We start from the raw sequence: 22,610 nt of genomic DNA on the forward strand, positions 1-22,610 counted from the left end.
AGCTATGGAGTCTGCCCCACTCGTGGGATCTGCTGGCTGCCAAAACTGAAGCTGAGTCCGGGCGACGGAAGCAGAGAAAGAAACGAAGCTGGTCTGAATGTTGCTCTCCCGGCCATCCGTCTGGGGGAGCCCATTTGGCGGGGAGAGTCTAGTGGTGAAGGTACCAGGTTAGAAACCAGGAGACCCTGAGTTCTAGTCATGCCCTGGGCACAAAGCCAACTGGGCCAGTCACTCTCTCTCAGCCCTAGGAAGGAGGCAACTTCATTTCTGAAAACCTTGCCAAGAAAACTGCAGGGACTAGGTCAAGGCAGCTTCCAAGAATCGGACACAATTGAACGGAAGGGGGGGGGGGAAATGGAGGTGGCAAATGCGACTGCTGGGATTAATTTATTTAGTTTTATTTATTTATTTATTTATTAAATTTCTATGGGAGAAAAGTGGCTGGCTGGTTTACATGAAGACCAGCATAAAATCCATCGATTTTCTGTGTCCTTGAGGAGACCCGTCTGTTTTATGGCTGTCCCACTAAAGGGACTGCAGAGGGGGTGGACAGGATTCAAAGCAACTCTCCATAAGCTGGCAGACCAGAATCAAACCCTGATTTGCCAATAATTCTCAGGATGGTCTCCTTTCCTTGGGCACCGAGCACAGCAAATGGAGGAGCAGCTCCTTCAGACGGCTAAAAGCAGGTGGTTGGCTGGTTGCTCTGTTTTTTCACAAGTTGTGAGAGGTCCACACAGAGCAGTAAATGGGATTCTCCCCTGAAAGACTTCCCATAATCACGAGAAATAACATTTCAAACCTTGGCTGGAGATTATGGATCTGGCGGTTCAAAGTGTCTAGGATGGGGTCCCAAAGAAGCAGCTGGGGAAGGGAATGAGATGATCCATAAAACCAGTGAAACAATTAGCTAAATCTAATGAATACAAACACAGAACAGCCACAACGGGAAATAAGAGATCGTATAATTCAGTCAGCTGCAGACATGAGAGAGGACAGTATCTAGCATATGCACACTTTCCCAAACGTGTGCAAGGCATGCACACACACAGAGAGAGATGTTGACTTAGGTTGTTTTTACCAAGAATAAAGTTTAGAAAAGGGAGCTACATCAGGTTAAGCAGCTGAACAGTGAACGTTCGAAGAATCTACTCCAACCCAACTGACAGTTCTAATATTTAGTTTCACAAAGATGAAGCAGCTGCATTTCAATTTTTAGACCAGGTCAAATAAAGCTATCATTTTGGATCTAGAAGGATCATGCTAGGTCCTATGCCTCCTTTTCCCAGCCTGCAGCCCTTCCCACCCCCATACCAAACTGAGCAATTTTCAGAACGGGACCAGCCATTAAACAAGCTGCCCCATCCAGGCAAACTGTCTACAACTCAGCAGCTAATGATGAATCTTCTCCGTAAAATTTCCTGTTTCCAGATAAAGGCAAATGTGAGGTGGGAACTAATGCATCTTATCACCTCTTTTATCAGATCCCAGTCTAGACTCTGGCTTAATAATAAAAATAAAAAAAGCTTAAGAAAACTTAACACATTGCATATGCCTTCCTATTCATTTGTTCCCCCCCCCCACCCTACTTAAAGTAAAGGTCATTCTTTTTTAAAAAAAACCCCTTTGTTGCAATAGTCAAATTCAATTACAAATAATTTCCTTGTCTTCTTGCAGAATTTCAGAGCTACGTGTCTTCAGAAATGAAGTATTTTAACAAAGGAAATGGTAAAGTGAGACCAAAGACACGGTTAGGCCCCCGAGATACAGGAAATGAAAAGGTGAGGACGTATCAACAGTGATCCAAACTAGGACCAAGAATTGAGCTGCTGCGTGATGCAGAAAGGCTGGGGAGATTTTGGATATGAAACTTATGGTCCAAGGGAGTCCAAGAGTCTGGACATTTCAGGTTACAGGGAAAGAGTAGTTGGCTTTATCTCCACAGAATCAATGCACCATCTCAGGAGAATGCGGTCAGGTCCAACGTTGAGGACCTCCTTGCTTTAATTGAGGAACGTGCTCACCCCTTTCTGGATGTGTGAGCAGAGAAGGGTATCCACAGAAGAGGGTATTTGCAGCTCAAGGTTGAACTATGCTCTCTGAGCGTGGTGATTTTCTTGCAGCTGTTTCATGACCCAAGTAGGTCTCTATTCCTTCTAGCACTGATGATGTTTTGTAGTTAAATAATGAATGTCTGCAAGAAAACAACCAAGCCCAAAGAGCACCAAGGACCCCAGAGAAGATTAAGTGCCCCAGAGAAAAGTTAGTAGAGGTGACGGGGCTTAATTTTACTCAAAATAGGCATACTAACTGTATTCAGGGAACCAGTCACACTTTTTTTTAATGCATTGTCCTGTTTCAGCCATCAATTGGCCAATTCTCAAGGGTTACCACTCTCCACCCTGTCATTTTACCTGCATGGGGTTGGCTTCCCCTCATCACTTCTCCCAGCTGCTCAAGAAGTTTGGTAGTAAACAATATTTGGGAACATTCCAAACAAATGACAATCTCTCTTTGGAGAAGTTGTTCTTGGAAGTTCTCATCGTTGTGAACCAGCTCAAAATAAAGCAGAGTCTCTTGGCCAAAGGAATGATGAAAGACTACACAGGAGAAGGGAAGGGACCATCACTGCCACCCTCTGGAGCTGTGAGCACATTCACAATATTCTCTCCCACTCCCTAGATTTGGATTTAACCCGTGCCCCCTTTGACAATATTTTCACTGAAACTGACCATCTCTGATGGGACAACCAAATGACCCCAAATGTCATGGTGGAACATTTTTGTAATAGATATTTAGGAATTTGAATGGATGAAGATAGTCACCTTGGGGGAAAAGTCCTATATCTCTAGACCTTCACAGACCCACCTGTGCAGTGCTGAATCTTGCTGTCAGAACCAAAGAAAAATTTGGGCAACCCTCCTCTAGAAGGCTCTCATAGTTTTGAAAACCAGATGCCCAACCTGCAAGCATATTCCACATTGTTCCCATTGTTCTCAATGTAAAGCGAGTTCCTCTGTGTGGTCAATTATCACCGAGCTGCATCAATTAAGAATTTAAGGTTTCTTGTAATTCTGGGCTAAAGGGAATCCTAATTTCAAAGCCCACTGGAATTTTTCATGGATTGCAAGGCCCAAATCCTCCCACAGAATTGTGAGAACTGATGAGATGTACACCGGTGGGCTTAAAAAAAAAAAAAAGATACACGCAACCCAACTTTTGATTTTGTTCCTCTTGTTTGAGACCCAGCTTTAATTAAAACCATAGACCAACTCGTTAGTCATGCTGGAGCGGGGGAAATCAAGAAAACCCACCCCCACCCAGCCAATGTGGGTTTGAAGGTCCCAGGACAGCACATAAGGTAAGCTAACCCTTGTCAAGATGAACTTTCCCCTGCTACTTTTAATTAAAGTTCTTTAGAATTAAAAAGGACACTATTCAGAATGGCTGAAGGAAAAAAAAATCATTGACACTGGCCTGTCCCCCTCCCCTTTTTCCCAAGGAAAAGAAAAAGGTGCTTTTTGTGTGCTGCTCACCCAGCCCTCACTGTACAAAAGGAAACGGATTTTCAGCAGGACACACAAGATGACCCCTTGACCCGCAACCGCTGAAAACTCCTCAGTGGCATAAATACCAGATAATCAATCACATACCAGGAGGCCTGGGCTGGCTGCCCTTAGCCCAGCGGTGGAGTTTATGAGGGATGAACTGTAAGTGGACACCGGCTTAAGAGAGGCCCCTTCTGGCATTCCACAGGCCCTTCGGAGGATTTTAGGGTGGACGGAGAGGCGGGGAGGGCCTCTTTATACGTTTTCAGGGCTAATTATCCAGAGGAAGGCTTGGGGGCTTGCCCCGCCAGGGATGCTCCTGCTCCTTCATGGACACGTCAAGGGAGGAGGAGGAGGAGGAGGAGGAGGAGGAGGAGGAGGAGGAGGAGGAGGAAGAACCTGGGCCAACAGAAGGACTGGACCTGGGACACCCAAAGACAGGACTCAACTCCTGCCCTCCTGCACCATGTCAATGGAAGCAGGAAAGGACCTTGGAGGTCTTCTAGTCCAGGGGTCCCCAGCTCCTAGTCCGTGGACCAGTACCGGGCTGCGGCATGCCAGCAACCAGTCCGCACAAACAAGCAAAGTCCCATCCGCGGGATGCAGGCAGCACACAAAACCACGCCCCCTCCGGTCCACGGAAAAACCTCTCTCCATGGAACCGGTCCCTGGTGCCCAAAAGGTTGGGGATCTCTGTTCTAGTCCAACCCCCTGTTCAAGCAGGAGACCCTGTACCATTTCAGACAAGTGGCTGTCCAGTCTTTTTTTAAAAAGCTGCAGTGATGAAGCACCCACCAACTTCTGGAGGCAACTTCCATTCCACTGGCTAATTGTCCACACTGTTAAGAAGTTTGCTTGGTCTCCCCATGTGGTGGAGAGCTAGTGCCCCAAAGCTCTGATTTGGGCACCACAGAAGGAACATTCATGGGAAAAGCCTGTCCGGCATACTCAGCTGAGCCGAGGGCAGGCTGGCTGAAGACCTCACGGGGTCCTTAGAAAACCACCCTGGTCTGGTCAGGCTCACCAGCTTTTCTATAACCGTTCAGACAAGGTCAGTGTTTGCTCTTCTTCTCCTATCTGGGTCCTGGGCACCTTTTCAAATTTCACCCTCCATCTGAAGAAGAGATTTCAGAAGGGCCTCATCGAAGGATAGATTTTGGGGAGGTAGGGGAGGGAAGAAAAAAAGGGGGGAAAGCCCCAAAACAAACACCCCCTCCCTTCCCCAATGCCAAGATGCTGAACTGGCTCAGTTAAATGGAGTCCCACTTGGCCACTAAATTTGATAATGCTTTTGTCCAAAGGTCAGAGGCTAAATATGTTCACGCTAATCCTGTTCATCTAGAATTAAAGGACAAGAAAGGTTTTCTGTAGCTTAGCAAAAAAGGGCTTTTCTCATCGCTCCCTAAATAGTTTTTGCAGAAGGGGAAAATTAAACTGGGGCTATTCACTGTTCATTTAAATATAGATTCCGAGTTCTTGCATATTTTCCTATTCTTTTAAGCAGATAGAGCTGCAGCTTCAGAAAACCAGCAGCCCAGAACTATAACTTTGCTACCGACTTTAAAAAAAAAAAAAATCTGAACAGGCTGTTTCAGCCCCCTCCCCTCCTTTCTGTGTTGAAAACCAGGGAGATTTCCCGGTTTTCAGAATGTGTACTTAGATTCAGATTTCAAATGCTGTCACACAACATTAAAGTCACACAAAGAGTCTCTCTGTTTAGATATCTTAGAATTGGGGAGGGGAAAATGCTTTAAACCCACAAGAGCCAAAAAACTCTAACCTTAACTAACCCCTGATTCTATGCACTGCAAACACAACTTGTGATATATAGCTATTTTAAGGCTGGAAAACCACGTTGCCAAAAGCTCACAAAGATACACTAGAAGGAAACCGAGCCTTGCAAAACACAACTTATAAGCTTGTGTTGGCAGAAACCCCTAATATTTGGCCTTCTAGCTGCAGAGAGAATTAGGTAGCCAAAAAGGAGAGATGGAATAAATGTTATAGCAAAAAAGCTGTTTCAGTGATGTCATCTGCAAATTAACAGCAAGAATTTGGGCCACGGCTCTGAAATACTTTTTAGATTGTTTCATCTAACAACAGTGCTACAACTACAGAAAGATCGTAGTTCAGTCGTGGGATAAACGCTTGGGAAGACGCGGTGGATCCCTCGTCTGAAACTCTGAAGAAGAACCACCAATGCAGAAGATACCAACTGAAGTGGGCCAAGTTTGAATTGTCCCTTGTCAGTCAATGTATGAAGATGCTTCATACTTCAGGCTGAAGGGAAGAGAGGGAAGAGGCTACCAGTGTTGGTTTTGCTCAACATTTCATTTTTCCAGCCTTAAGGGGGTTTACTCCTGCTTGTATATCAATTTGCAATAAGAACACAAAAGGTCCACATAAGAATCCCCAAATTGCCAGATGAATTTCTTCTCTTCTGATCCTTTGCTGCACGAAGGTCAGAAGGACCTAGCAGGAACACCCCAATCAAGCCAGAAGGACCATCCCTGGTCTAGAAGCACCTATATCGTCATAATGAGTTGTGTGATTTTGGCAAAACTGTCTGGATGGAATCAAGGAAAACTTTTAACTCCATATAATAATGTAATAATGTACTACTACTACTACTACTACTACTACTACTACTACTACTACTACTACTACTACTAATGGAAGGGACCTTGGAGGCCATCTAGTCCAACCCCCTGCTCAGGCAGGGAACCCTATACCATTTCAGACAAATGGCTGTCCAGTCTCTTCTTAAAAATCTCCAGTGTTGGAGCATTCACCGCTTCTGGAGGCAGGTTGTTCCACTGATTAATGTCTATGTGATTTCATGCCTATATGATTCATTAGCATCCTATACAAGATTTCTGTGACAGAAAGATGGGAGATGAATATTCTCTCCTACACTTAATCAACCTCTGCGGTAGAATTCAGAAAGAATTCTATGCGAGACAAGTGCATATGAACAGAGACCAAACCCCATTCCCTTCTAGCACTGATGAGGTTACCTAGTTGGGTGATGAAGCATCTGCAAGAAAACCACCTGGCTGGGAGAGCACCAAGGGCCCACCATTCAGAAATACTAGATTAGAGAAAGGCACCAAGACGTCCTCCAGGTGTTTGGGAATCCTCTCACTCTCAGTCACTGGGGCAATGGCAGGGGGTTATGGGACCTATCCAAAGAGCAGACCTCCCATAACCCTTCTGGTGAGAGAGAAGTTCCCCGAGGATGGGCTCCATCACGAGTCCAGAAAGCTTGGAAGACTAAACCCCTGGTCCTAGTGACTGACCCAGATTGGATCCTGAAGATCCTTTGTTTCCACCTCTTCCCTGGCGCCTTTCCCCCTCTGTGCTCTTCTATCATTAGAACCATTCAGGGCAGGAATGAGTAAAAACGGAAAAAAAAACCGACTGTCTACTGCAGTTTGAGGTGGTGCAGCTGACAGAGAGACCCCAGGAAGCACATGTGATGTTGGGAGTTTGCCATCCGAGGACTGTGCCCCTCTGCAAAAGAGACCCTTTGGGACCACCCTCCCCCCCAGAGGGCAGAAGGCCTGAATTGGGCCAGTGTGCCCAGTGAGCGGGGGAGAGCCCATCGGCCACCCTTCCAGGGCTTCCTCTGATGCTCTCTTGCCCAAGCAACCTCAGGAGGGAGGGTGAAAGTTGTTTTTGTGTGAGGCATTTGATTTTCAACGACGGAGCCAAGACTCGCAGCAAACTCATTTCAGCTGCAAGTCATAAGGCTCCGATTATAGAAAGGAGCCTTTTCCAAAAAGAGACACCAGCTCCAGGACTTTCTGTTCCTCTCTAAACATTCTGATGGCCCTTTTTCAAGTACATCAGGCAGATTCTGTTACAAGGAGGCAAAGCAACGCCGCGCGTGGCCGGGAGCCAATCCAGGGTGGAAAAAAACACATGTCTCAAGCCAGGCTTTTAGATCCAATACTTAGGCACCAAAAATAAGTGGTGGGATTGTTTGAGGCCTCCTAACATAGCTTCGACCGTCAGCCGCGGATGTTATTGCCAGTGAGAACTTGCTGGGGAAAATGCGGCTGGACTTATTTATTTGTCCTTGTCTTAGACATTCACACCACATCATCTAAAATGAGAGGGAGGGTGTGTGTGTGTGTGTGTGTGTGTGTGTGTGTGTGTGTGAGAGAGAGAGAGAGAGAGAGAGAGAGAGACGATGCTATTTGTAACTCCAGCTGTCCCATCTCAGAAAAGTTGTTAGGGAATACACAAAAGAGTAACTAAAACAATTGTAGAACTAGAACATTTTCTGTATGAAGACAGAGGGATTCAAACAAAAAGGTCAGCAATGAATTTCTTATTTTCACGAAGGCCAGCAGGATGAGATGGTGGCTCCCTTCTCTCCCAGATGTTGCTGGAATTCTTGTAATACAAATAATCTCTGTGATAAGCAACCTTTCACTTACTTGTTTGAATCCCCCATGAAAGACCGGAAGGGAAAGAGGAAGAGGGTGATGACAGAGTCTACCAATCAGCATTGGGGTAGAGAGGGAATCTCCCCCTTTTTTCTTTCAACGTTTACATAATCCACTGAAAGATTTGGGCAAGCAGGAACAACATGGATGATGGATTCCTATGGTATCCCACTGATCGGTCCATCAGAACACGATGGCTGACTTGAACATCTTCCTTGCAAATTTAGGGAGCCATGGCACACATATATAAAGAGGCATGCCTTGCTTGCAAAAAGTCCCCAGATCAATAAAAATCTACATCATTACTGAGAAAGGAGGCCTGGCTCAAAGGTTCTGGGTAGGATCTCAGGGCTTAGGAGTGCTGCATTGCAGATCTCTGCAAAAGAGGGCTTGTTCCAGGCACATTGGTCAAATTTAGAATGTCCAACTTTGCCAATTTTAAGACCTGTGGACTTCAACTCCCAGAATTCCTGCTGGCTGGGGAATTCTGGGAGTTGACATCCACAAACCTTAAAGTTGCTAAGGTTGGACATCCCTGCATTAGGGCAAAATATGGTGATAGCTACCATTGTGGAGGATCTATGTAGGGAGGACTATTCATCCTGAGGCCTCCAAGTTACCTTTGGATCAGAAGACTTGCCACTTGTGGGGAAACAACTAAGAGAAAGGGGAAGGACTCAGCCTTCTAACCACTCCTCCAAGGTTAGCCACTGTCAGAAACAAAATGCCACACTAAAATGGGCATCAACCTGTTCCAGCAGGACTCTTCTTATGCTCCCCAAATATTCTTATGGTCCCAAATATATAACATTTATTTTGGATTGTAGATTTCCTACATTCCCTTAATGTAGCTCCTTGGCTTTGCGTCAAGAAGCACATGGAAGAGTTTGCCAAAGTTTTGATTTTGGGTTGTAAATCAATCAATCTTGAGAAAGTCAAAGAGAGATGTTGGCCTTGGATTGCGCAACAGCTGTGTTATATCTAAAGAGATTCGTAAAACTCTCCTTGGTTATAAGTTAGAGATCAGCCCGAGACTCAGCCAGCAGAAGGGTGAAAAGGGAATTCCAAACTTAAAAGGTGTGGTGAGCGGCGGTGGCTAGCAAGGAGAACAATGGGTCCTCTGTGACCGAAAACCCCCTCTTGAGAAAACCCCATAGCCATCCTTCCCTCAAAGAAAGTACCTCCCTTGACAGGTAAAGGACAAAGATGAGTAGGGGCCTGTGTTTCACCCAGGTCCCTTCCTGCCCTCCAGGTGCTCCCTTCACCTGTCCCTGCTGAATGTGGAGTCCAAATTCCAACATGCCGAATTCCCCTTCCTTGCATTTCTTTCCATGTAACCAATATGAAAAGGGGAAAGATAATTACCCTTAAACATACTTAATGCCAACAGTACATTATCCCGGTCTGTGGAATACCAAGCTGATAGTATTTTCCCCACAAGCTTAATCAAGCTGCTATCTTAAAACTCTCTAGAGTACTGTGAAACAGTAATAGAAACTCATTTGCTTCCCAGGGAAGAAATTTTCATTTATTCAGGCTGGGGAGGGAGTGGGGGAGGGGGAGAGACAAGCTTCCAAGAGTCAATGGGGGCATGGATGGCACCGTCAGAAGGGAGGAGGGTTCTGGATTGTCCAATAAGGGATGAAAATCCATCGAGACTCCACCTATCCATTGTTTGCCTTTTTAATGAATTATACACACACTTGTGGTGACACCAGAGTTCAGACAGAAGCGTTTATTGATAGGACCTGAACTTCGGCCAAGGGAGAAGAGAAAAAGGTCAACTAAAACCAAGACCCAACTCCAAAAACTTCCCTAAAGAGGAAGAGACACATCAGAGGGTTTATCAACATGTGCTGTAACTGCTGAGGTGGACCGAAAGACCTTCTTCTCTCTTCTATGGCATTTCATGGAACTGGTAGAGGAGTCAGGGTGGAGAAGAAGACTCAAGCCAGAAGAAAGATGTGGTTGCTTCACCCAGCCCATTACTAAATTTTGGAATTATGACTTACAAAATGTGGGCTGGCCACTGTCAATAATAAAATGTCCCCAAGAATTAGATAATATCATGAAGACAGATCTATTAATGATTATTGCTGGTAATTCTGATGGCAATCTGGAACCTCTATTTCAGAGGCTGTAGAGAAGTTGCTTGAGGAGAAGGACTACTGGTTTCCAAACGTTCCTTTGGATGTCCCAGGGACTATCTGAGGAACATCTGAGAGAAACCGGATGCCAGTCTTTTGATATCACATTAGCATGTTGCTTCTTGGGAAGTTAAGAACATGGTCTAAGGTTCCACACACCCCAACATCTTTAGTAGAAGTTAATGGAAGTGGAAATCTCTGGATAATGGAGGAAGATCTTCAACCAGTTCCAGAGAGTGAAGTTTGTTGGGTCAGATCTTTTCTATGCATGCAGTAAACGTGCGGCCACAGCCATTCTCTCATGGGTTCTTTCCTTAGGGCCATTACTTGATCCTCCCCCCCCCCACAATTATTTGTAGATTTTGGGTTGCTTGTATGAATACAAGCACCAATAGGATCCTGGTGGCACAGCAGTTAGAATACAGTATTGCAGGCAAACTCTGCCCACAGCCTGGAGTTTGATCCTGATGGGCTCAAGGTTGACTCAGCCTTCCATCCTTTGGAGGTCGGTAAAATGAGGACCCAGATTGTTGGGGGCAACATGCAAATAATGCTGACATTGTAAATTGTTTAGAGAGTGCTATAAAGCACTATGGGGTGGCATATAAGCCTAAATGCTATTGCTATGCTATCCTCTTGCTGGGCATTTGTTAGTGCCCTTTTGTGTGGGTGCAATGCCACAGAAAGCTGGCATCCTCTGTTCACATGGAATGAAGGAGGCCCCTCAGCTGCCACAAACTGATCTTTCCAGGTAAGACGGGCACAAAAGTGATCTGTATTTTCTCCAGATGTGAAAACTGGCTGGAAAAACAGTCCCTAATGCAATCCTTCGACAGTTCTGATCGGAGGAAATGAAGCTTGTTTTAATGCTTCCTCCGAAGGTGCCACCAGACAACTTTTGCTCTTTTAAAAAAAAACCATGCAAAAAAAAAGGGGCAAGTTGTGAGCTACACACTCCACTCTGTCTCCTTCCCAGCAATTGCCACCCTTGTGGGAGACGATCCTCACCCTCTCCTGGTACCTCCACTTACCACGATACTGTTTTGAATCTCTAAAATAATGTGACAACTTAATGATGGCACAATTATCTAAATGTTTAACAGACATGTTATCTAAGTGAATCGGATGGAGATTCCATCCCGCTGACAATAAACATCAATGGAAGCAGCGAAAGTGATGGGCAAATTATCACAAACCCTGCAATTTCAATGCTATTAAATTTGGAAGAATAATAGCCCCAAGGCCTGGGAGTGCTGAATAAAAAAGACCCTTGTGTTTGTCCAATATTAAATCAAAATGCTACCAACATCCCCGGGAAGGGGGCGGGAGGAGTAGGAAAAAGCAAAGCAATTCATCGCTTTTCATGTTTCGGTTACACATTGGATTTTACTGACTTCTCCCTTCCTTCGGGATAGGCTGTTGGGGGTCTTCTCCAGGGATGCTGGGAGCAAGGGGACAACTGCACGTCCCATGGCTTTTATCCAGAGTTGTTACAAGAAACAGAGGGTGAGAAAAAAAATTCTCTTTTTTTCCTCTTTTTGGTTTGCCAGCAGCAACAGCAGTGATTTTCTAACGTGTTTACTAACGATCTGGAAAGAGACAGGGGGGGGGAAGGGGAGGGGGTGTGGCAAAAGCTGCCAATAACCCAAATCAAAATCAGAAAAGGCGTCAAGCAGGGCTGAGATGGAAGGTGTGCAGGAGCCGAGGAAGCATCTGGCTGACCAATTGAAGCAACAGTCAGAAGAGCTGGGGAAGTCAAAATGGTCAGATTCACCCAACATGTGGACAACCCATCTTGGCCTCATCACGCATTATGTTCAAATAAGACAATTCCATCCATTTCTCGGAGAGAAAGAGACTCATCAAATGCACAAACTTTGCCACCTTCAGAGCCCCACTTTTACCCCACTTCTAATTCTTTTGGGGAGAAATTCCTTCACACTCAGTCGGGACAAAACACATTTCTTGACTTCAGGGCAGAAAGTTGGCAGCTCTTATGGTGGCCAAACTCTTCTGCCTTCAAGTCCCCACTTTGCTTGGTCGTGACAAGTCAACACCTATTCACACCTGGGCAGACGTGCAGGTGTTGGGCTGCCCGGAGCAGGACAGGTGTAGGCAGCAGGTACAGCCGAATCCTTCAGGAGGTCCGTCCACCTCTGAAGACCAGGACTGTGTCATGGCTGAGAAAATGACAGGCTCATAAACTATCCTCGATATTAGTCACCCCACATGTCAGGGTAGCACGAAAGAGTGGACCGCAGTTAGGAGTCAATCCTTGCCAGAGGATGGGTGTACAATGACAAACACACTTCCCTAGTGGGACGTCAGACCGCATTCTGCTCCAAGAACTTTGCTCATGTGAAATATCTTGGCCGGCCTTGAGAAACCTGATACAAACTACCTCTGATATTTTAAAGTCATCTGCTTCGAAAGAAGAAGAGAAAGAATCCTGCTTGCGTACACAAGCCCTGGGTAATCTGGCTAAGGCGACCAGGCTGCTGGCAGCTGGCAGGAGTTGAGTTGATCTTTTTCTCATTTGACAAGAACATGGTTTCACTTCCCTCACCTTTTCCAACTAAGGCAGAAACAAGGAGATTCCAATCTGCTTCTCCGGAGATTTGGAAGCCTTGTTCTTGAGAAAAAGAAAAATTGGGAGGGAGGGAGGCATATTTCCACTTCCACTACAACTAAAAATACCACACACACTTTGGTGTGGCCCAGTTTGATCAAACTGTTGGTCACAATCAACAGATCCTCAACCTGCACCAATTGGTTGCCCTCCAGATTTGGGAAGATGGAATTCTGAAATATCTGGAGACTGAGGAAGGCTGGAATAGAAGGCATCGCTACCAGGACCTGTTAGAAATGTCCAGTCATTCCAGAGACTCATGAAGAATCCAAGTATCCACTTCTCTGAATGTCCTGCCTGCATCATAGATCCTTCAGCAAGCGGAAGACATTGCAACCAGCCTCCAAAAGATATCAGATCTTCTTGATGTTCCTCATAACCACAGAGCCCAAATGCAACCGTTCATTCCAGAGTCACACCAGTGGGCATACTCATACTCAACAATTATCATCCTCGTTTTTAGTAACAACACAAAACACTTCTTCACTTGACATTTCATTAAAAATAACTGTTTAATCTTTTCAATTAAGCTCAATTCCTGGTAACTGCAAAGACGTATCCATGTTACTTTCTTGGCAAAAGTAGGAAAGGGCCTGCAGCCCTAGGACATCTCATTAGTTTGTGGAATTTGTTCTTATGTGAAGGGACAGTTGGCTTTGAAATGGCATGTGCCAAGTCCAGAGATGACAGATGCCTACCAACGGCTGATAGGATGGAGATGTCCTACCAATTCCTTAGAGGGACGTTTCAGGTGTGCCCTGATCTTACTTGTCTTATAGCAATATAGTAAACAGACACATTCTCCACTTTATGTCTAGGCTAGCTTTTCTAAATCTGCTAGCAATAACCACAATTCTTATAATTTTAGGGAGCTCACACATGTAGAAGGAGCAGGTGGGAAAGACCTGGGAAGCGTAGAAAGAAGATAAAAAACAATCAGCCTTTCTTGCTTGGGCCTGAAAACCAGACTGCTGCTACACACAGCACTCCTGACATGGTGGGGAGGGGCATCACTGGGCCCCTCAAATCTGATTTGGATCCTGTACAGGCATCCCAATGAAAGCCTCCAGGCTCTGCTTCAATCCCTCTAGCAAAGGGGGACCCGGCACCTGCCTGCCTCACTGGTTCCGCTGTTGACTGAATCTTAAATAGGTGATTTTGTGTCCTGCTCTCTGGAAGGATGGAGCAGAGGTTGGAGGCTTCCTCTGGGGGTAATTAAAGGGGGCTTTTATATTCCCCTTCTGTCTTGTCTTCCCACGGTGCAGCACTCTGCCTAATTCCCAAGAATAAGACAGTATCCAAGTGCTGCAAGTGAGCCATGTAGCCCCATCCATTGGATTTTGGTTCTCTGCGTTCTTCATTCTGCATTTGGCTCAGTTTCTTGGTTAATTTCAGCCCATCGATCTAACTTCCTTTCCACAAACGATCCATTCCACTCCGCAATCAGAAGCCCTCTTGGCTCTGCCAATGAACTCTTAGAAAAAAAGACTTATTTTTGACTCAACAAGGCACCTGATATTCCCTGAGACTTAACCAATATTTGAGGTCCACTTTGACCCCCTCCCCATACCATCCCCAATCTGGAGGAGGAGGCAGCTAAATGATGCTTGCTCTCCCTGATGGAAGCTGAGGAAGCTCCTCAGCCTTGTAGGGTTTTGAAAAGGTGCCTTTGCTTGGAGTACAGACCGTCTTCCTCCCCCAAGTGCAACCTCATGTCCTGCTCAGCGAGAGGAAGCTATCCATTTCTTGGCAAGGAGGCAGCCCACTCTGGAAATACGGCCTCTTTCTGACACGTAACCGAGAAGCCCTTGTTTACAGCTCAAGACCTCCCATCGGGTCACAGTGACCCAAAGCCGCCTATTTTTGTTCCTCTCCATTCTGCGTTTCGATGTCACCCTCGGGGCCCTGGCACAGACGCTGATCTCCTTGGCAGCCTCTGACATGTCATCCCAAAGTTTTCAATCAAAACATACTTCATGCCTCTTTGCGAGTCCCTCCCTGTCCAAGGTCATGGGAGATATTGGCAGCTGACGACTCTCCCTGACTTTAGTTCCAGGAGGGCCCCTGGGAGAGATGTTTCCTAGAAGGAAGCATGATACAAACAGGTGTGGGGGGGTGTCTTCTTTTGTCCCGGGACAGGAGAGACGCAGAACGTCCACCTTTCCCTCTGCCTGGCAGCTTTAATGCACCTGCCACAGGTGATCTTTCGGTCTGGGGCAAACTCCAAGGACATCACATGTGACCAACATCACTGCATTAATTGTACCATTTCATGTATGAAGGGCCACGATGCATGTGCTGCCTATTGGCAGACATATGTGCAGAGGCATGGGAGGGGTATCAAAAAAAAATATCACAATGATGTGGAAAAATAGTGTGGAAAAGCCAGGCACAGGAGAGCATCCAACGTCTTATGCTTCAGCTCGCAAATGTAAATATTTCATCCTTAATGACCTGTTTTGCTTGATCAGTACTAAACAGATTTGTTTGCCCTAATGCAGTCCAGGAGACAGCTTGGGGAATTCCCTCGTGGTCTCAGAAGCCGAGTTCATGCACCATGCAAAGTTGCCACTTGTTTAATCAGAGGCTATTGTGAAAACTACCACTGGCTAGTTTCTACCAGCACTAAGCCACATAGTTACATCTTGCAGCATATGGAGCCATATAATCTTCTAAGGCAGGGGTGGGGAACCATGACCCTTCTATGACTTGTGGATGTCAACTCCCAGAATTCCTGAGCCAGCTATGCTGGCTCAGAAATTCTGGGTGTTGAAGTCCACAAGTCATAAAAGAGCCATGGTTCCCCACTTCTACTGTAAGCCAACATCAAGATCCCTCATGCTCTAATCTAAGTGTGACAGTAGGTGACATGGGTGCTCCCCATAGATCTAATGGAGCGGATAAAATGTTTGAACAGATTATTTGATACTAGAATGGGTCAGGTGGATGAAATCAGTGGCTATAAAGCCAGGATTTGCCTCTCACCTTCCCCTTGATTCCCTAATGGTGATTGATAACCTAACAAAGGATGCCCAATTTCATTTCCCTGAGCACCTTTTCCTAAAGTCTCACTCAAAAAATCTGGAGAAGTATCTCCCCTCCTTTCCTGCTTTTGAATAGTAGAAATTCTCCATGGTTGTTTTCTCTTCCAGATTCTCAGTTTAGCTGACAGGCCTTGAGTTGCCTGAGTATTAAAGGCAAGATGTCTTCATAATGGAATAAGTGGATCCTCTCCTCATGTTTTGGAAACAACTGACCCATTCTGGGATGCAGCCATACCAACTGGAGATCAGAGTTGTTGAAAACTTCTAGAAGGATCTCAGTTACTATGTCTCTCCTGGAGGGATCAGAGTTTCACAGACTCTGGGATCTACATGATGGTAAGCATCAGCCCAGCACCTCAGCTGCCCTCTGGGAAACCCATTTCAAAGCATATCTTGTTTCATACTGTATGTAGTGACAACTTGATAACTTCTCCTTGCTATGGAGCAATCACCCCTGTCTTCTGGTGGGAACCTCTGCTGATCAGGCATATTACATCTCAGGTGAACCCAATTAAAACAGGCACTAATCCAATCAGAAATGGGGCAACCACTGTTGAGCAATAGCTGTTGAGCAAAGTGCTGATTGGCAGGGTTCATACCCCTCCTCACCTCGCCCTGCCTCTCCAAAGTGGGGCCAAGCAGCCTCACCCAATTAGAAAACTATTGATGATCTACCAGAGATGACTGTTGCAATGTCTCACACAACACCCACACTGGTTTTGCTAGTGGTGGAACCAGTCCAGAAAGTTAACCTTTCCAACAGGAGTTTCTATTCCCTAGATCGGGGTGGGGAACGATGGTCCCTTTACGACTTGTGGACTTCAACTCCCAGAATTCCTGAGCCAGGTGACTCAGGAATTCTGGGAGTTGAAGTTCACAAGTCATAACGGGGCCATCGTTCCCCACTCCTGCCCTAGATGTAGATGCTTTACATTCAGTAGGCCTACCTATTTCTATTTATAGACTGCATAACTGAACAAGATCAGCTTTCCCAACTGGTGTCTGCTATGTGGTTATCAAACTTGGACAGTCTGGGACCTTTAGTCTCAGTGCCTCTGGAGCCACCATGAATGCAGATCTTCCAGTTCCTTTCCTGGTCAAGCTCACACTGTGAAACGTGGAGGAGAAACTGGGCAGGAGAGAACTAAACTTCCTCTCCAATATTAAGAACTCTTGTTGCCTTCCACGTCAACATCAGCAACACCCACAGAACATCCTAGTGAAAAGTTGGCCTATTTTATTGACACCACCAGTTCAAGAAAAAGGCCCAGATTAGGAAGAAGTGCCACCAAACCATCTCCAAGAGGATACTATCTCCAGATGCAGAGGAACCCCAAAGGAGACTTACCAGTGTGGGTCTGCCTGTGACTTTCCAGGGCATCTTCTTTAGAGAATTGTGCACCACAATGGTCACAGAGAAAGGCTTTGGCACCTGCTATAAGGAAAGAGAAAGAGAGAGGGGGAAAAATACATTAATATCAAGAAGTCCCAACAAATCATTATAGCGGTCACTAAACTGATTCTGAGTCACTGAATTGTGACCACAAACTGAAAGATCCCAAAATAGAGTTGACCGTATCCAGGGCAAAAATTAGTTTTTAACTGAACACTGGAATCCATGATCTTCACTCAAATATACATGTTTCCTCTTTCAAGGCATATCACGCTCTTATTCCATCAATATTTGGGGACATTATTCGCTCAAACATCACAAATATCAAATATACAGTCCAGAGAAAACTGTGCATAGAGTTGATAAGAGATCTGAATGGTTCCCTGATATCTAATAATGTTCTTATTTTTGTACTTTTTCATTTCCGCAGATTATGGAGATTTGCAAGATTGATTCTTTTTAGCTAGTCCAGCATTAAAACCACATTTTAAAATTATTCAGCGGTTGGAGCTGTGCTTACAGCAGCACTACACTATCGCCACCAATCTAATCCTGAATCATGCTACAAACAAGCTCTGATTTACATGTTTTTGTGACATTTTATTGGCGTTTGGAATAAATGAAAATCTAAAGAAATAAGCCACCTACTGAAGTGGTAGAGATATCTATAGATAGGGATGGATGTAAAGAAAGACAGGAAGAAAGAAAATTTATATATATATGCCAATAAATAAATAAATAAAAGTGAACACCAGGATAAAATCATTAAACTATGGAAGTTTACTACCAGTTAAACAACCGCCAAGCTTTCGTCAGCTTCCACTGCTGACATCATCAGGGCTTAAGAAGCCAGTCTATGGGAGTCAGAAAATATCCAACTTATTTCGGACGTGTGCCGGGGACCTGGAGCAGTGACCAGGACTAACGTATCCGACGCGAGGTCGCCACCAAAGGTGGGGCGGCCGGTAAGAATAGGACGTAAAGGACGGGCACACACGCGGAAGTGTGTCGAGTAAAGGTGAGCCCGACCCCCATCTACCTTGTAAGGGGGGAGGAGAACGGCTCTTCGGCCGTATCCCCCGCTCTACCTGCCCACGTGATCCTACCCCCTTGCCCCCTGCAGCAACCGAGTCCACCAGGCTCGGGGTGCCTACTCTCTTCCCTGGAGTCCAGCTGGTCTCAGCCACCTCGTTGCCGTTCCCGTAGGCACTTCCCCCCCTTTTTATTGGCATGCATGTACCCAGGGATCACGTTTTTAGTATTATTATTAACACACACACACACACACACACACACATACATACATACATACATACATACATACATACATACATACATACATATATATATATATATATATATATATATATATATATAGAGAGAGAGAGAGAGAGAGAGAGAGAGAGAAATATAGAAATAGAATGTGTATATATTACAGATGCTGGGAGTGAATTAGATGGTTTTACTTTCAGCAGATCTCAGACTGGACAACTGTTAGCAGGAAGTTCTGGTGATTTCCCCTGAAAACAGTCCCTCCTAAATTTTGACAATTCATGATGTAATTGCATGATCATTTCAAGAAGGGCTGGGAGAGACGCTACCCTTGCATGAAGAGTCACTTGGAACGTCTGTAGAAGTTATATGAATAAGAAAAGGAACAGAGATGCTCCCCAGCTGCCTTGTACATCTTCAAAGTACATGTGACCTCTCCTTCTCCTAAGCAAGGCAGCACATCTTTTCTCCAGAACTTTTAGTTTTTTTAAAAAAAGATAGAGAAAAGATACAGGATTGGAACTCTGCTCTCCACTACAGGGAGATAAATGGTGCTGATGTGAAGGGTCCATTCAGTCCTTTTTCCTGGTGTTCTAATTTCCTCCACTCTGAAATAACTGCTGGCCTCCGGGCCTTGAAAGGGTCTTCAGGCTAGCAACAGCTGAGGAAGGAGAGGTGGAACCTCTTGCGCTCCTAAGAGCAGCTTCTGACCAGACCATCCACAGTGCAGCAAGGAGGACCTGGCATTTATCCTGCACTTCACTTCATGGCGATGATGGTTCCAGAAGCAGCCAAGTTGGATTGTCAAGGAGAGAATAGCTGAATCCTCAGGAGATCATTCGATCCTTTACATCACATGGAGCCAGCAGTGCTACTCTTAGTTGGCTCCCTACAGTGAGCTAAACTCAGGGACTGAGGAATCCAGAAGATCCTTTCCTGCCTAGCCATCCATGGCTGCTACAGACAGGCTCAGATGCCTTTCAAGAAAACAAAGAGAGCAGAAAGAACAGAAAAAGTTCACTGGAGAACTATGTTGGCTGCAGAGGCCCATTCCACCATCCAAGCTTTGGGCTGTTGTGATGGAAGGGGGAGCCACCAAGGCACAACACAGGGGTTAGAATCAACCCGCAGAAGAACTGAACACAAGCCGAGGCTTGCTCTGAGGAAGTTCATCCTGTACTTGAGAATGGCCTCAACAGAGCATCTCCAGGCCCTTGCGATGCGGAGGACACGTGCTCATAAATCTCTTTAAGTTCAGGAAAAAAGCAGGCAAGCAACCCAACTGGATGTCTATGGAGATTCTCAGTCCTCCAGGTCATAATTATCCCAAGGATACTTTTTCACCAGGCAACGGGACTTCCTTGTTTTTCTTCGAAGATGTTTTGCTTCTCATCCAAGAAGCTTCTACAGCTCCATCCAGTCAGAGCTGAAGAAGCTTCTTGGATAAGAAGCAAAAGGTCTTCAAAGAAAAAACAAGAAAGTCCAGTTGCCTCGTGAAAAAGCATCTTTGGGACAACCCAACTGGATGACGGCACAGAAGGAAGATGCCAGGGGTAAAAAGAAACCAAAAGGCAATGCCAGAGGAAAGTGCTTAGGGCAGGGCTAGCCTGCATTCCCAGTCTGCTCCGTGAGAGGGGAAGAGAGCCGGCATCCTTGTCAAATACTCCAGGTCAAGGGCCCAAAATGCCCCCGTCTGTGAAGCTCCTGGCTGGGGAAAGATGGCTGAATAGATGGATAGGATCCAGCAAAGCAGAGATGGGATTATCTGGGCCGTGTGAGTTTCTCTTTAAAAAAAAAATATTGATTTTTTTTCCCATTCATTCAGTAGTATTTGTTCAACAAACGTGCTGAGTTAACATTCGCTAATACATATTTAGTTCCTAATCCTTTATTTTTTCCTCTAGCCAAGTCCCAAGTTTGATAATATTCCGTTTCTTCTTTTTCTTTCAGTCTCAGAGTCAGTCTATCCATCTCCACCCATTCTAATATTTTGGATACAATATAGAATTTGAAAAATGGCAAAATTTGTGGGAAAGAAATTACAAACTGACAATGTCAACTTCCTACAAAGAAAATTTATATCAAATGTTCTATAGATGGCACTTGCCACCAGCAAGACTAGCAAAAATGTTTAAAAACATGTCAGATAGATGTTGGAAATGCAAACATAAGTCAGGCACTTATTACCACGTTTGGTGGACATGTGCCAAAGCAAAGAGTTATTGGAAAAAGATACATGCCTGGGTAGAAAAGATGTTGGGAGAATACCTAGATTTTAAGCCTGAACTTTTTTTATTAGGTATAATGCCAGAAAAGACTGGTAAACAAAGCATATATTTGACTTTGCATGTTATAATAGCGGCAAGAATTATATTTGCGCAGTATTGGAAAAATGAAGGAACACCATCAGATGGGCCGTGTGAGTTTCAATGTGGACACAAAGTATTCTCTTTTGCAAAAAAAGGTAATGGAAAACAAACACCGCATTTCCAGCTAGAATTAAGAGGGTCCAACATCCTGATTATGACAGAGTGGTAAGCAGCCTTGTTTTTCCGTGCTTTCTAACACTCCCCTAATGATCACAACACCCCGTCAGCACACAAAAGGCTCGAGACAACAGCGATGACACTATCAGATAAGAACGACACACCAGACCGAAAGATAATTTCCACAACTATCGTTAAAGTGTGGTATTTATGGGATTTCTTAGAAAATGCACACCAAGGCAGGAGGCAACTGTTGGTTGGTAGGGCTCTTGTTATAACAAGGGAAATGAGCCCAGGGCTCCCATCTGCACAGCCAGGAGTTAACTGGCAAATTGAAATAAAGCCCCTTAGAGAGACTCGGCCAAAGTGGTGAACGCAAGGGCTGGACCCGGAAGTTTTGATTCACCACTTCCAAGGAGACTGAGGGACAGCCTGACAAAAGAAAGAAAGAAAGAAAGAAAGAAGGAAGGAAGGAAGGAAGGAAGGAAGGAAGGAAGGAAGGAAGGAAGGAAGGAAGGAAGGAAGGAGAGGGAAAGAGGGAGGGGGGGGGAAGGAAGATAAAACCTAAAAATGGTTTTCTAGAATGAAAATGTAGGGGGAATTTCGTCTTTGAGGAAGAGAGGGCTCTCCTAGAAAAACCCCAAGTTTGAGAAAGTGGGTGATTTCTCCCAGCCAAGACGTGGAGCAGCAACAGGCCCACCACTCTGAGGCCACCTTTTCTTCCCCCCCCCACCCCAGAACAGACCCCCGGTCCCAGGGCGGCTCTTCCAGAAAACTACAGCCCCGTTGGACTAGATCAGCCTCCCACACCAGCCATGCCATGCTCTCATCCCTTCCAGCCAGCCTTGCCACAGGTTGGCCAAAACTATTCTAGAAGGCATGGTTTCCCCGTGCCTTCAAGCAGGCACCGAGAAACATAATCCAACATAGTTCAACCAGGCACCGAGAAACTTAATCCATCAGCCAGAGTAGAGTGGATGGGGATGAGCCCATGACGCTGCTGGGTTCACTATGGAGAAGTTGCAGGTTGTGTTTGGGGTGTGTGTATGTGTGCTCCTCAGTGCTTTCCAAAGGCTGGCCATGCAAGGCCTCTGCCAAAGACCTTGCAGCAGAGACTTAGGACATCTGAAAACCTTCCAGGCTTCTCACTGTGTAATCCGTGGCCGGGCCGAGCAGGGCCAAAATCCCCCTCCAGCCCTCATGGACGGCCTTCCCTTAGACCTCCACGCCTCTGCCTTCCCATCCCAGCGACCCTCCCAGGTCCGCCCGCGCCACAGTGTACCCCTAGAAGGGAGGAAATAAACAGATGCCCCTCGCCCCCTCCCCTCCAGAGAATAATTCCCCTGCCTTTAAATTGCCTCAGTAACGGCTGGCTCAGAGGCAGAAAAATTTGGCAGCAGTGAAATTAAAAGTGATAAATTTTCTCGCCAAGCTTTGATCGATAATAAAGGCCTCATCTGTTAATCAATAAGACAGTCTGCCTGTTTACTGTGCGTAAGCCGTTCCCGGCTGCTTTGGGGGGGGGGAGCAGGGGGGGTGGATGTCAAGTTTGCATTCAAAACAACTCAAGTGTACCTAAGCCAAATGGCCGGGCCCTCAAAAGAAAGCAGGATCCAGGGGGCTGGGGGAGTGGGTGG

General features: G+C 45.7%; 1 protein-coding gene across 2 annotated transcripts in view; it reads right to left on the reverse strand.

Moving 5' to 3' along the window:
• Nucleotides 1-22,610, reverse strand: part of ZBTB16 (zinc finger and BTB domain containing 16) — a 119,606-nt gene that overhangs the window by 25,086 nt on the left and 71,910 nt on the right. The window contains exon 3 of one of the 2 annotated variants that reach the window (XM_015812926.1): nucleotides 17,171-17,257. The exons of the other annotated variant lie outside the window; for it this stretch is intronic. Within the exon in view, the coding sequence (XP_015668412.1) occupies nucleotides 17,171-17,257 (87 nt within the window). The remainder of the gene's footprint in view (nucleotides 1-17,170; nucleotides 17,258-22,610) is intronic. 2 annotated transcript variants of the gene reach the window in all.

Source organism: Protobothrops mucrosquamatus, unplaced genomic scaffold (genome assembly GCF_001527695.2).
Source record: "Protobothrops mucrosquamatus isolate PMUCROS unplaced genomic scaffold, P.Mucros_1.0 scaffold115, whole genome shotgun sequence".
NCBI lineage: Eukaryota > Metazoa > Chordata > Lepidosauria > Squamata > Viperidae > Protobothrops > Protobothrops mucrosquamatus.